The sequence below is a fragment of the Leucoraja erinacea genome, chromosome 25 (assembly GCF_028641065.1).
Source record: "Leucoraja erinacea ecotype New England chromosome 25, Leri_hhj_1, whole genome shotgun sequence".
In the NCBI taxonomy this organism is placed as follows: domain Eukaryota; kingdom Metazoa; phylum Chordata; class Chondrichthyes; order Rajiformes; family Rajidae; genus Leucoraja; species Leucoraja erinaceus.
Window position 1 is genome coordinate 22296201 of NC_073401.1, and position 13493 is coordinate 22309693.

The 13493-nt window shown below is 45.0% G+C and overlaps 1 protein-coding gene across 1 annotated transcript; it reads left to right on the top strand.

Annotated features, from left to right (window-relative positions):
* The first annotated feature begins 925 nt into the window (after nucleotides 1–925).
* Nucleotides 926–4162, top strand: LOC129709061 (immunoglobulin lambda-1 light chain-like). Its single transcript, XM_055655162.1, has 3 exons — nucleotides 926–2083; nucleotides 2205–2549; nucleotides 3544–4162. The coding sequence occupies exons 1-3, from the start codon at nucleotides 2029–2031 to the stop codon at nucleotides 3864–3866; spliced, it is 723 nt and encodes a 240-aa protein (XP_055511137.1). The 5' UTR covers nucleotides 926–2028; the 3' UTR covers nucleotides 3867–4162.
* Nucleotides 4163–13493: the final 9331 nt, after the last annotated feature.

The window sequence follows — 13493 nt, forward strand, 5'->3', positions numbered from 1 at the left end:
TGTTTGTTTTTAAATTTCCTGTTTTGTCCATGCACTTGTTAATTTCTGTACTTTATATCGCCCTCGCTGCTTTTAACTCAACTGTACCCATTGCAATTCATACTCTGTCCTTCCTCACCTTGCTTTCTATTTATCTCTGACCCCCGCTCTATATCTCATGTTCTTTCTCGACCTCATTTAGACCGTTTCTCTGGTCTGGTTGCAGATGTATAAGACGTTGGTGACGCCGCATTTAGTGTAAGGTGTTCAGTCTGGGCACCATCTTTTTTGAAAGATTTCGACAAGCTGGGCACAGAGAAGATTTACGAGGATGTTGCCAAGACTAGAGGGTCTGAGCCATAGGGAGAGGTTGAGTAGGCTGGGACTCTACACCTTGGAGCGCACGAAGATGAGGGGAAATCTTATAGAGGTGTATTGGGTCATGAGAGGAATAGATCGAGTAGATGCACAGTCTCTTGCCAAGAGCAGGTGAATTGAGGACCAGGTTTATGGTGACGGGGCAAAGATTTAATAAGAATCTGAGGGGTAACTTTTTCCCAGATGGGTGTATGGAACAAGCAGCGAGAGGAGGTAGTTGTGCCAGGGACAATCCCAGCGTTTAAAAAAACAGTTAGACAGGTACATGGATATGACTGATTTGGAGGGATATGGACTCAATGGGCAGGTGGGGCTGGTACAAATTGTAGTCACTTTTTTTTAAATTTGGAGATACAGCGCGGAAAAAGGCACTTCTACCCACTGATCACCAGTCCCCGCACATTAACATGATCCTACACACTTTAGGGACAATATATAATTTTACCAAACCAATGAACCTACCAATCTGTCTTTGTAGTGTGGGAGGAAACCGGAACTCCCAGGCAGGTCATGGGGAAAACGTAGTGGTGAAAGGATGAACGGTTAAGTTAATGGATCGCTGACCAGTTATGTTCACTGCTAAACTAATCTAGTTTAATGACAATTTAAGGACAATTATTCATGATAATCATATTTCTCACCCGCTATTTCCCGAAAACCGCTCTTCACGTTTGTCCCATGTCAGTTTTGCCAGATAGCTGGAGTGCCCGTGTTCTATTCAACTTTAATTGAATATGGATGTGCTGTATGTAGACCTCCTGACGTCCTGTCGTACTACAAAGTCGAAAGAATTCTGGAAGTGGTCGGTGAGAGCCAATATGACCCCTTTTACTTCACTCATACATGCATTAATTTGGTACAGGCAACCTTTCAACTTTGAGTCGAGGCAAGTTTCGTGAATTACTGCGCATTACAATAGGAGAGTATCACAGACCGCTTTTCCAAGCGCGACACACATCGGGTAGTGTAAGTTGCCTCCAAAACTGCAACTTTACTGACATCTGTGGTGATGTCCTGTCTCCCCAGGTCCTTTCTAAATGATCTGATACACAAGTAGAAGGGCAGCCTGTGGGGTTTATCATTTCTAAAATGACAAAGATATCTAAATATAGATTTAATGTGCTTTTTAATAAAACAGTGCTGATGCTGTGACTGTGATCATGTTATGTTCAGCGATACGGAGGTAGACAAAAATGCTGGAGAAACTCAGCGGGTGAGGGAGCGAAGGAAATCAGCGATACGGATTCAGTTGGTCCGTTTAGATAAAATATTTCTATTCCGTTTTCATTGTTGATTAAACAGTTACCGAATATAATATTTAAAACTCGCAATCTGTTTAGTGTATATATGCGGAGGGTTCATACAGAACATTATAGATTGTTTGTTTATAAAGAAGGGACAACTGTGACAATCCTTTTCATTCTGCTGGATGTATGAAGCTTTTTAGAAACACAAGTCTCTAAAATAAGACCTGCGTGTTTCACAGGGGCGAATATTTTGAGGAAGAATCTGGCAATTTCTGATTGGCTTCGACGAGCATACCGGTTTGATTGGTTTGGATAATTAAACACACGGTGACATATCGTCATTCCATTTATAAAGAGAGCCAGAGAGCAAGATTACACGCCACTTGTCCTGGAAACTGCCGCCCCATCGGAGCTCAGTCGGTTAATGAACATGTCTTATTGGATCCGTGTGGTCGGTGCGTTGGTGTTTTGCGCAGTTTGTGAGTATTTTACTTTCCTGGACATTATACTTATTTCTGTTCACCATTAATTTGGGATTACCTCCCACACTTCAACAAACTTAACAATTTTCTTTTTTTTCTGATATTTCTCCTTTCTCAGACATAAGCGCGGCTGTTACAGTAACTCAGCCGCCTTCGATGTCCACCTCTACGGGACAGAACATTCAAATACCCTGCACCATATCGGGTACCAGTTCAGGCGCTAACTATGTCTCGTGGTACCAACAGATTCCTGGCAAAACTCCCAAGTATCTATTCGTCCATACTACCGGCGGCACCATTTATAAAGGCACGGACATTCCAGACCGTTTTTCCATCTCGGTGTCAGGCAGCTCTGTAACATTCGCAATATCTAGCGTTCAATCGGTGGATGCTGCTGACTATTACTGTGCCAAATGGGATAGTGGTTTATATTTCGGTAAAGGAACGAGGCTGGGTATTGGCGGTAAGTAAAATATATTCTTCGAACAGCGCGCTGTTTTCTTTTTATTTTAATGCAGATATTGCTTGATTTAATGTCCTGAGTTCACATGATACGTGATTGGGCCAGTTGTATTTCAGTGCAGATGGTGCGATCTTGCTGTACAGATGTTCCGAGTTCACTTGGACATAACTCAGTGAAATGACTGGGAAAGCGAGCTAATGCTTTGTCTTGAGCTTCGTTCAATAAATTGCGGAAATATTTGCAGTGATTGTCCAGATATGAAAGGAAATTGCTTGGGTAACGGGGTTCACCAACGTCAATATTCAACACTGTCAAAAATCCGGTTGACGGGTTGAACAAGGATATCAAAATGCCAAATGCGAAAGGAGAAAGTTTCGCACATTTCCTTCAGAAATTGTGTTTAATACGTAGAGCAGCTTTTCGTGGACGCAGCCGTGTATTTCAAATTTAAATGAACATTCGAACTACAATGTAATTCTTGCTTGTGAACTATATCTGCGAATCGGTGACCGTGGCCTTCGAAGACTAGTTTCCATATATTTTTGCCGAACATAAATAGCGTCACCCTCCATCTCAATGGTGCCGACAATTAAATAAGTTTAAATCTGTTATTATAAATGTCGCGACCGCGAATCGTTTATATCTGCTGATATATTTAAATAAATGTAAATCCGGAAATGTGTAGTAAAATGAACATTATAAAAGTTATAATAATGTATTCAGTTTTATAAAATACTGCAGCCATGATCTATCACAGATGGTTTCCCGGTGTTTATACAGAGGGTAGACAGGATCTATTTTAGTTGCTTTCACGCACTTTATTTATTGTTCACCCAATTAAAATAAACACACTATAATGGTTTGAAATAGGTCGAGAATAAAACGACATTTCTATAAATGAATAAATGAGTGCTTTAATGAGATGTATTTTCGGTAAATAATGATATCTCAACGACAGCATTTCTCCAATTAAATGTGACTTCTTATTAAACAGATCCTCGGGCACCGATCGTGACGGTCCTGCCGCCTTCAGCCGATGAAGTTACCTCAAAGGGCACCGCCACCCTGGTGTGTTTGGTGAACGGCTTTAATCCGGGCTCGGTCGCCGTTGAGTGGACAGTCGACGGCAGTGCAAGAAATAGCGACGTTGAGACCAGCCCGATCCAGCAGGATAAGGACAACACGTTCAGTCTCAGCAGTTACCTGACTCTGACAGCCTCAGACTGGAACTTACACGACCTTTACTCCTGTGTGGTTAAACACCAGGCTCAGGCAAACCCACTTAAGACAAATATCGAGAGATCCAGCTGTATCTGATGTTGGAAACGTGAGGCTGACCTGACTAAGTTAGTTTATCATCATTGGGTTCGTCCATGTGACAAAGTTAGTAATGTATTGGACTTCAGTGTTTTCGTTCAGAAATGCCATTTGTAGTTGAAACTTCGATTTTTATGACTTGTTCACTTTAAATGTAGTTCTTTCGAAAGAATGTCGTTCTTGAATGAAGCATCAAGTAGATTCAATTGCGTTATCCAACAGCATGGATGTTGTTATTGTACCCATGGTATCTTTGTAGCCGTTGAATAAAGTTTAAAAAACGCATTTCAAATGCATTGTTGATTCCCTCAGTTTTATTTCTGACCCGAACCATGATGGCTTAACACGGGTTGCGTTGTCTCGTAGATTTGAGCTAGCAACACTGATTTTCTTTCTCTATTTCGATCACTAATTACAATCGTACAACAGTAGTGGGCCACTCGTCCATTTATACCACGCGTTCTACAGCGCTTTGTCAGTTCTTGTGCAACATGATTCAGCCAAAGAACCGTATAAACCAAGCAGGGCAAACGTGGTCTTAAACCCCAAATTATCACAGAAATAAACAGAAAATACTGTTCATACTCAGTAAGTCGGGCGGTATGTGGGAAGTGAGAAATAGATTAGACGTTTCAGGCTGTTTAAAAAAAAAATCAAAAACGTCCCTACCAGCCTCGTGCGTTCAGGGTTTGTTAAATATGTCTTTGTTCACAAGGTGTACCGCTACATAATTAAATAAAATACGTGTGCATACGTGGAAATCTGGAAATTTGGAAACGCCATTAATTCCCAACATATCAGCAGGTTTCTGTAAACTGATGGGTTGTTCGCACCTCCCCTTTACACCCCTCGCACTAAGCATGGCACCTCCATCCTTCATCACAGAAGGCCGTGACTTTCACACTAATCGGTGACGGGGTTTGTATTTAAATATTTACAAACATTACACCTTATTTCTTCTTTATTTCTTCTGATTGTCAGCTTTAAAGAAACGGGGTGATTATTGGCGTTAGCAGAACTGCCACTGAGTTTGTATGTGGCGTGTACGTGTCTCACGGTGGTATTACACTGGAACTGGGCAACAACACTCTCAATAAAGCAAGATAATATCTACAGAAAGATGCGACGAGTGCACGGCAGCTTCATATAGACACATGCAGAAAGAGAGCGAGGGGGGGGGAGAGAGAGAGAGAGAGGGGGGGGAGGGGAGAGAGAGAGGGGGTGAGAATAGGACGGGGCGGGGTTAATAGCGAACAATGAGGGAACTATATGCTATAGTTAGAGGACAATCAGTCACGGACAAACCCCTGACCTCTGTCACAAATCGCTTTTCCCTTATTCCAAGCTTTATTCCCAATTATTTTCACGTAACATGAGCAACCTGGACTTAAGTCTTAATGAATGGGAAGGAGCTGCAGATGCTGGTTTAAAGCAAAGATAGACACAAACATCTGGAGTAAATCAGCTGGTCAGAAAGCATCTCTGGAGAAAGGGAATCGGTGACGTTTTGGGGCGAGACCCTTCTTCAGACTGTTTGAAGAAAGGTCTCGATCCGAAATGTCACCTATTCATTTTCTCCAGAGATGCTGGCTGACCCGCTAATTTACTCCAGCTTTATAGAAACATAGAAACATAGAAACATAGAAAATAGGTGCAGAAGTAGGCCATTCGGCCCTTCGAGGCTGCACCACCATTCAATATGATCATGGCTGATCATCCAACCCAGTATCCTGCACCTGCCTTCTCTCCATACCCCCTGATCCCTTTAGCCACAAGGGCCACATCTAACCCCCTCTTAAATATAGCCAATGAACTGGCCTCAACTACCTTCTGTGGCAGAGAATGTTTTCCCTCATCTCGGTCCCAAAAGAGTTCCCTCTTTCCTTAAACTGTGACCCCCTATCCTGGACCTCCCCAACGTCGGGAACAATCTTCCTGCATCTAGCCTGTCCAACCCCCTAAGAATTTTGTAAGTTTCAGACATGATCTCATTATGTGTCTTATCTTTTCTAAATGATCCGGATTGTATGCATTTTTTGCTGATTCGAATAAATGGTCACATATCTGCAATTGCTCACCTGATCGTTAGTTATTTTGGAAATTCCTCTAAATCTGTAAATACTGAGCCTACTTTCACTCGGAAAAAAATGGTCAATTCAAACGCCTTGACTATGCCCCTCATTCAAATCACCATTATACCTTCCCTGTTCAAAGGAACCAATTCCGATAACTCTCGAGCTGCCATTATCATGCCCATTTTCTTCCCAATTTCTTCTGCGGCTTGTAATTTTTATGAAGGAGCCAAAAACAAAGGTTTGAGTCTTCCCGGCCTTGCCTTTTCCTTCCGTTCCCGTAGTGTCCTGGTTATCCATTGTGAGCTCCACCTTTCCCTGGTCATCGATATCGGGTCTCATTTGTTCTGAATATTTTCATAGAGACATAGAAACATAGAAACATAGAAAATAGGTGCAGAAGGAGGCCTTTCGGCCCTTCGAGCCAGCACCGCCATTCAATGAGATCATGGCCGATCGTCCCCAAACAATAACCCGTGCCTGCCTTCTGCCCAAATCCCTTGATTCCACTAGCCTCTAGAGCTCTAACTCTCTCTTAAATCCATCCAGTGATTTGGCCTCCACTGCCCTCTGTGGCAGGTACTGACCCAAAAGGCCGCATTTTCTCCTGTCTCGTAATGTCATTACAATATTTTACCGTTGCCTTTCGAAGATGTCTATGTGTGAGCGCCAGGACCGGCGAGAAAATCATGCACTTACACTCATGCCATGTATAAATGCTGTCGGCCTCTCTCGCTCATCATCCGCGTGAATGCTGTTAAACACGATGTCAGTGTCATAACTTCAGATCTATCCACGATGGCCCACAATGTCTGTGCGAACCTAATGCCAATGTCATCTGCCTGCCATATATAATGTCTATATCCCTCCATTCCCTATCTGTTCACGTGTTTGCCTAAATGTCTCTTGAACCTTGCTGGGTATCTACTTACACCGCTTCTTCTAGCAAAGCGTTGCACACTTTCTGTTTAAAAAAGACATGCAAAGTGTGCCCCCTTCAAACGTCCCCTCGCCTACTTTAATAAACTATATTATATAATACTTCGGCCCTGGACAGAAAACTTTACTCCTAAGTAAAGCGACTTATCTTCACTAAGGGTATTAGAGCAATAGATAGGGATGGGAAATCGATGCAGTGTCTGGCCAACAACACATTAATCCCCAAAAATAAATCAATGGACCCCCACGGGAGACGTGGTCCTCCAACTCAAGCCGTTCAGGACTCAGCAGTGCGGATGTTTTTAAATGGCGCCTTTGAGCCGAGATGCGGGCGACAGCAGCCGTTATGGTCGCTGTTAGTGGAGGGGAGAAGGGTTTTATTAAATCTATGTACATAAACACGACGAAATTTAATCAGGAGTGGATACTTGGAATGAAAAGTGAAAACTGTACCGAAATGGAAACATTCTGGGCGTTTGTGGGTCTGGTGTTGGCGTAGCAACGAATCAAAGGCTGGCAACCACAAGTCAGGCAGAAATACAGCCAGCCAGCAGCCAGCCACAGAGTTTTAATATTATACTAGACCAAGTGCAGACCCGTTGGGTCTGTTTCCCCAACGCGCGTTTGCGGGGGGGGGGGCGCTGCAGGGGGGGAGAGGAGGTAGGGGGGCGTGGTGGAAGAGGGACAGGGGTAGGGGGGGGGGGGAGATTGAGGGGGGGGGGGGGGGGAGAGAGGGATGAGGGGGGGGGGGCAGGGGGGGGGGGGGGGGGGGGGGGGGGGGGGGGGGGGGGGGGGGGGGGGGGGGAGGGGGGGGGGGGGGGGGGAGGAGAGAGGGGAGGGGGGGGGGGGGAGGGGGAGGGGGGGGGGGGAGGGGGTAGGGGGAGGGGGGGGGGGGAAGAGTATGGAGGGAGGGGGGAGGGGGGGGGGGGGGGAGAGAGGGGAAATAGTGGGGAGGGAGAGTGGAAGGGGGAGGGGTAGGGACAGTCCATCCCTTCCCCATTCCCTATCACCCCCAATCCTCTTTGTCTATTCCCACACACGTGATGACGCGCTTCGACACAGGCTGGGGGGGGGGGGGGGGGGGGGGGGGGGGGGGGGCTGGGGGGCTGCTGCAAAGGCATATGTAAATGATCCATTCCGATTGGACATCTGTGAGCATTGGGCATTGTGAACGTTCAACAACATTCGATGGGTGAGAGCTGTTTTTTTTTTAATTGGGGGGGGGGGGGCGGGGGTAGAAGGATTTTATTAATAATGTGTACATAAACACGACGAAATTTATGCAGTGGATACTTGGAATGATTAGTGAAATCTCTACCGAAATGGAAAACATCTGGGCGTTTCTGCGTCTGGTGTTGGCGTAGCAACGAATCAAAGGCTGGCAACCACAAGTCAGGCAGAAACACACACAGCCAGCCTGCCACAGAGTTTTAAATATAGATAGATAGATATAGATATAGAATATAGATATAGATGAGCTTGAGGCTCAGTTAGAGGTTGGTAGATATGACATTGTGGGGATTACTGAGATGTGGCTGCAGGAGGATCGGGTCTGGGAATAATATTCAGGGTTATACATCCTATGGAAAAGAAAGGACAGGCACGTGGGCAGAGGAGGGGTGGGGTAACTCTGCTGGTGAGGGATGGGATTCAGTCCCTTGCGAAGGAAGACATAGGCACTGTGGATTGAGTTGAGGAATTGTAAAGGCAAGAAGACACTAATTGATGTTATCTACAGACCCCCATATAGTAGCCCGGATGTAAGGTGTAAGTTGCAGCAGGAGTTAAAACTGGCATGTAACAAAGGTAATGCCACTGTGGTGATGGGGGATTTCAATATGCAGGTAGACTGGGGAAATCAGGTTGGTTCAGGATCCCAAGAAAGAGAGTTTCTGCAAACTCTCTCCGAGTGCCTCCGAGATGGATTCTAAGAGCTCTTGTAATGGAGACGACCATAGAAACGGCAATTCTGGATTTAGTGTTGTCTAATGAACCAGATTTGATAAGAGAACTCGAGGTAATGGAACCACTTGGAGGTCGTAATCATAATATGATTGGTTTTAATCTGCAATCTGCAATTTGAGAAGGAGAAGGTTAAATTGGAAGTGTCAGTGATGCAGTTGAACAAAGGGGACCATGAAGGCATGAGAGAGGAGCTGGCCAAGGTAGACTGGAAAGGAATCCAAGCAGGTCTGCATCCCAGGTTCCTCAGGGAGGTGGCTCAAGAAATAGTGGACGCACTGATGATCATTTTCCAATGTTCAATAGATTGAGGATCAGTTCCTGTGGATTGGAGGATAGCTAATGTTATCCCACTTTTCAAGAAAGGAGTGAGAGTGAAAACGGGGAATTACAGACCAGTTAGCCTGACTTCGGTGGTGGGAAAGATGCTGGAGTCAATTATTAAAGATGTAATAATGGAGCATTTGGATAGCAGTAAAAGGATTAGTCCAACTCAACATGGATGTATGAAAGGGAAATCATGCTTGACTAATCTTCTGGAATTTTTTGAGGATATGACAAGTAAAATGGATGTAGGGGAGCCAGTGGATTTAGTGTATCTAGACTTTCAGAAAGCCTTTGATAAGGTCCCGCACGGGAGACTGGTGACTAAAATTAGAGCACATGGTATTGGTGACAGGGTGTTGACATGGATAGAAAATTGGTTGGTAGACAGGAAACAAAGAGTAGGAGTGAACGGGTCCTTTTCAGAATGGCAGGCAGTGGCGAGTGGAGTGCCGCAAGGCTCGGTGTTTAGGCCGCAACTGTTTACCATATATATTAATGATTTGGAAGCGAGAATTAGGAGCAACACTAGCAAGTTTGTGGATGACACAAAGCTGGGTGGCAGTGTGAACTGTGAAGAGGATGTTAGGTGGTTGCAGGGTGACCTGGACAGGTTGAGTGAGTGGGCAGATGCGTGGCAGATGCAGTATAATATAGATAAATGTGAGGTTATCCACTTTGGCGGCAACAACAAGGGAGAAGATTATTATCTCAATGGGGTTAGGTTAGGTAAGGGGGAGGTGCAGCGAGACCTGGGCGTCTTTGTACACCAGTCACTGAAAGTTGGCGTGCAGGTACAGCAGGCAGTGAAGAAAGCTAATGTTGGGCCTTCATAACAAGAGGATTTCAGTATAGGAGTAAAGAGGTTCTTCTGCAGTGGTATAGGGCTCTGGTAAGACCACATCTGGAGCATTGCGTACAGTTGTGGTCTCCTAACCTGAGGAAGGACATCCTTGTGATTGAAGCAATGCAGCGGAGGTTCACGAGATTGATCCCTGGGATGGCGGGACTGTCCTATGAGGAAAGATTGAAAATACTAGACATGTATTCGCTGGAGTTTAGAAGGATGAGGGGATATCTTATGGAAACATATAAAATTATAAAAAGGACTGCACAAGCTAGATGCAGGAAAAATGTTCCCAATGCTGGGCGAGTCCAGAACCAGGGGCCGCAGTCTTGGAGGCCATTTAAGACTGAGGTGAGAAAAAAACGTTTTCACCCAGAGAGTTGTGAATTTGTGGAATTCCCTGCCACAGAGGGCAGTGGAGGCCAAATCACTGGATGGCTTTAAGAGAGAGTTAGATAGAGCTCTAGAGGCTAGTGGAATCAAGGGATATGGGGAGAAGGCAGGCACTGGTTATTGATTGGGGACGATCAGTCATGATCGCAATGAATGGCGGTGCTGGCTCGAAGGGCCGAATGGCCTCCTTCTGCACCTAGTTTCTATGTTTCTATGTTTCTATGAAAAGATTCAGAACAAATGAGACCCGACATCGACGATCAGGGAAAGGTGGAGCTCACAATGAACAACCAGGACACTGGGGGAACGGGAGAAAAAGGCATGGCCGGGAAGACTCAAATGTCTGCTGTTGGCTCCGTCAGAAAAATTACAAGCCGCAGAAGAAATTGAAAAGAAATTGGGCATGATCATGGCTGCTCGAGAGTAATCGGAATTGGTTCCTTTGAACAGGGAAGGTATAATGGCGATTTGAATGAGGGACATAGTCCGCTCACCCAACCTATATCCAAGTCACCCTACAACCCCATACCACCTTCCTCACACCTCACACTGTCACCCAGCTTTGTGTCATCCGCAAACTTGGAAATGTTACTTTGAATTCCCTAATCTAGATCGTTAATATACATTGTAAATAACTGGGGATCCAGCACTGAGCCTTGCGACACCCCACTAGTCACTGCCTGCCATTCTGAAAAGGATCCATTAATTCCTTCTCTTTGCTTCCTGCCAGCCAACCAGTTCCTTATCCATGTCAATACCCTACTCCCAATACCATGTACTCTAATTTTTCACACTCATCTCTTGTGTGGGACCTTGTCAAAGGATTTTTGAAAGTACAGATACAACACATCAACTGGCTCTGCCTCTTCCATTCTACTTGTTACATCCTCAAAAGTTTCAGATCCAGGAAAAATCATGTAAAATCCAGAACCAGTGGCCGCAGTCTAAGAATAAAAGGGAGGCCATTTAAAACTGAGAGGAAAAAAAACTTTCACCTCGAGAGTTGTGAATTTGCGAAATACTCGGCAACAGAAGGCAGTAAAGTCACATTCACGGGATGACTTTAAAAGAGCTAGATAGAGGTCTCGGTGCTAGCGGAATCAAGGGATATGGGGAGAAGGCAGCAAGGGTTACTGATTGTGGATGATCAGCCATGATCACGATGAATAGCGGTGCAGGCTCGAAGGGCCAAATGGCCTCCTCCTGCACCTATTATCCATGTTTATATATCACTTGGTCACATCTAATTCATCAACGTTATTCATTTGTATGATGATTGAGTCTTTGGGAACGCAGTATTTATTGCCCATCCCAAAGTGGGAACACAGAGACACAAGGAACTGCGGATGCTGGAATCATGATAAAACACAAAGTGCTGGAGTAACACGGGGTGTGCCTCAGGGTTCGGTGCTGGGCCCGTTAATGATTGTCATCTATATCAATGATTTGAATGGGATCATACTTGGTAAGATTAGCAAGTTTGCAGATGATACAAACGTGGGAGGTTTTGCAGATAGTAGAGATGGTTGTGAAAAAAGTGCAGCAGGATCTGGATCAATTGGCCAGGTAGGCTGAGGAATGGTTGATGGAATTTAATGCAGAGAAATGTGAAGTGTTGCATTTTGGGAATTCTAACATAGGCAGGACCTACGCAGTCGACGGTAGATCGGGTGGTCAAAAAGGCTTTTGGCACATTGGCCTTCATCAGCCCGTGTAATGAGTATAGAGGTTGGGAGGTCTTGTTGCAGATGTATAAGACGTTGGTGACGTCACATTTAGAGTATTGTGTTCAGTCTGGGCACCATCCTATAGGAAAGATTTCGACAAGCTGGAAATGGTACAGAGAAGATTTACGAGGATGTTGCCATGACTAGATGGTCTGAGGTATAGGGAGGGGTTGAGTAGGCTGAAACTCTATTCCTTGGAGCGCAAGAGGATGAGGGGAAATCTTATAGAGGTGTATAGGGTCGTGAGAGAAATATATCGGATAGATGCACAGTCCCTTGTCCAGAGTAGGTGAATCGAGGACCAGGTTTATGGTGACAGGGCAAAGATTCAATACGAATCTGAGAGTTATTTTTTTCTCAGAGAGTGGTGGGTGTATGGAACACGCAGCCAGAGGACGTAGTTGTGCCAGGGACTATCCCAACGTTTAACAAAACAGTTAGACATGTACATGGATATGACAGATTTGGAGGTATATGGACCCAATACGGGCAGGTGGGACTAGTGTAGATGGGACATGTTGGCCGATGTGGGAAAGGTGGGCCGAAGGGCCTGTTTCCACTCTCTATGATTCTATGACTTTCTTTGACTCTATGGGGCATCATGCAGCTTCTGCGGATCGGCGTTTGGGGAGGTAATAATGAGCAGCCATGAGCCAGTGCAATCTTTCGCGTGCTCACGTTGCAAAGTTTAAAACGTGCAGCAGTGAGAGAAGGATGAGAGCAGGGACCAGTGTAAATTAACATTAGGTAAACTTTCTTATCGTAGTGACATACCGACGTTCAGAGTGGCTTATGCGCGCAATTACAGCTCATTCTGTAGATGGAGCACGTTGTAGTCACTTTAGTTTAATTTGGAGATACAGCGCCTAAACAGGCCCTTCTAACCACTGATCAACTGTCTCCGCACATTAGCATTATCCCACACACTTTACGGACAATATATGATTTGACCAAGCCAATGAACCTACCAATCTGTCTTTGTGGTGTGGGGGGAAACCGGAGCTACCTGGGAAATCCCAGGCAGGTCATGGGGAAAACGTAGTGGTGAAAGGATGAACGGTTAAGTTAATGGATCGCTGACCAGTCATGTTCACTGCTAAACTAATCTAGTTTAATGACACTTTAAGGACAATGTATTCCTGGTAATTATTATCAATCACCATTGTTATTTTATCATTATTCGCTCTTCGCGTTTTTATGTTTACAAAATTTTTAAGGGGTTGGACAGGTTAGATGCAAAAAGATTGTTGCCGAAATTAAAGGAATATGAGGGGTAAGGGGTCACAGCAGAGGGTGGTGGGAGTAATGGAACAAGCAGCCAGAGGAGAAGAGTTTTTTCCAGGGACTATGGTGAATCGTTTAA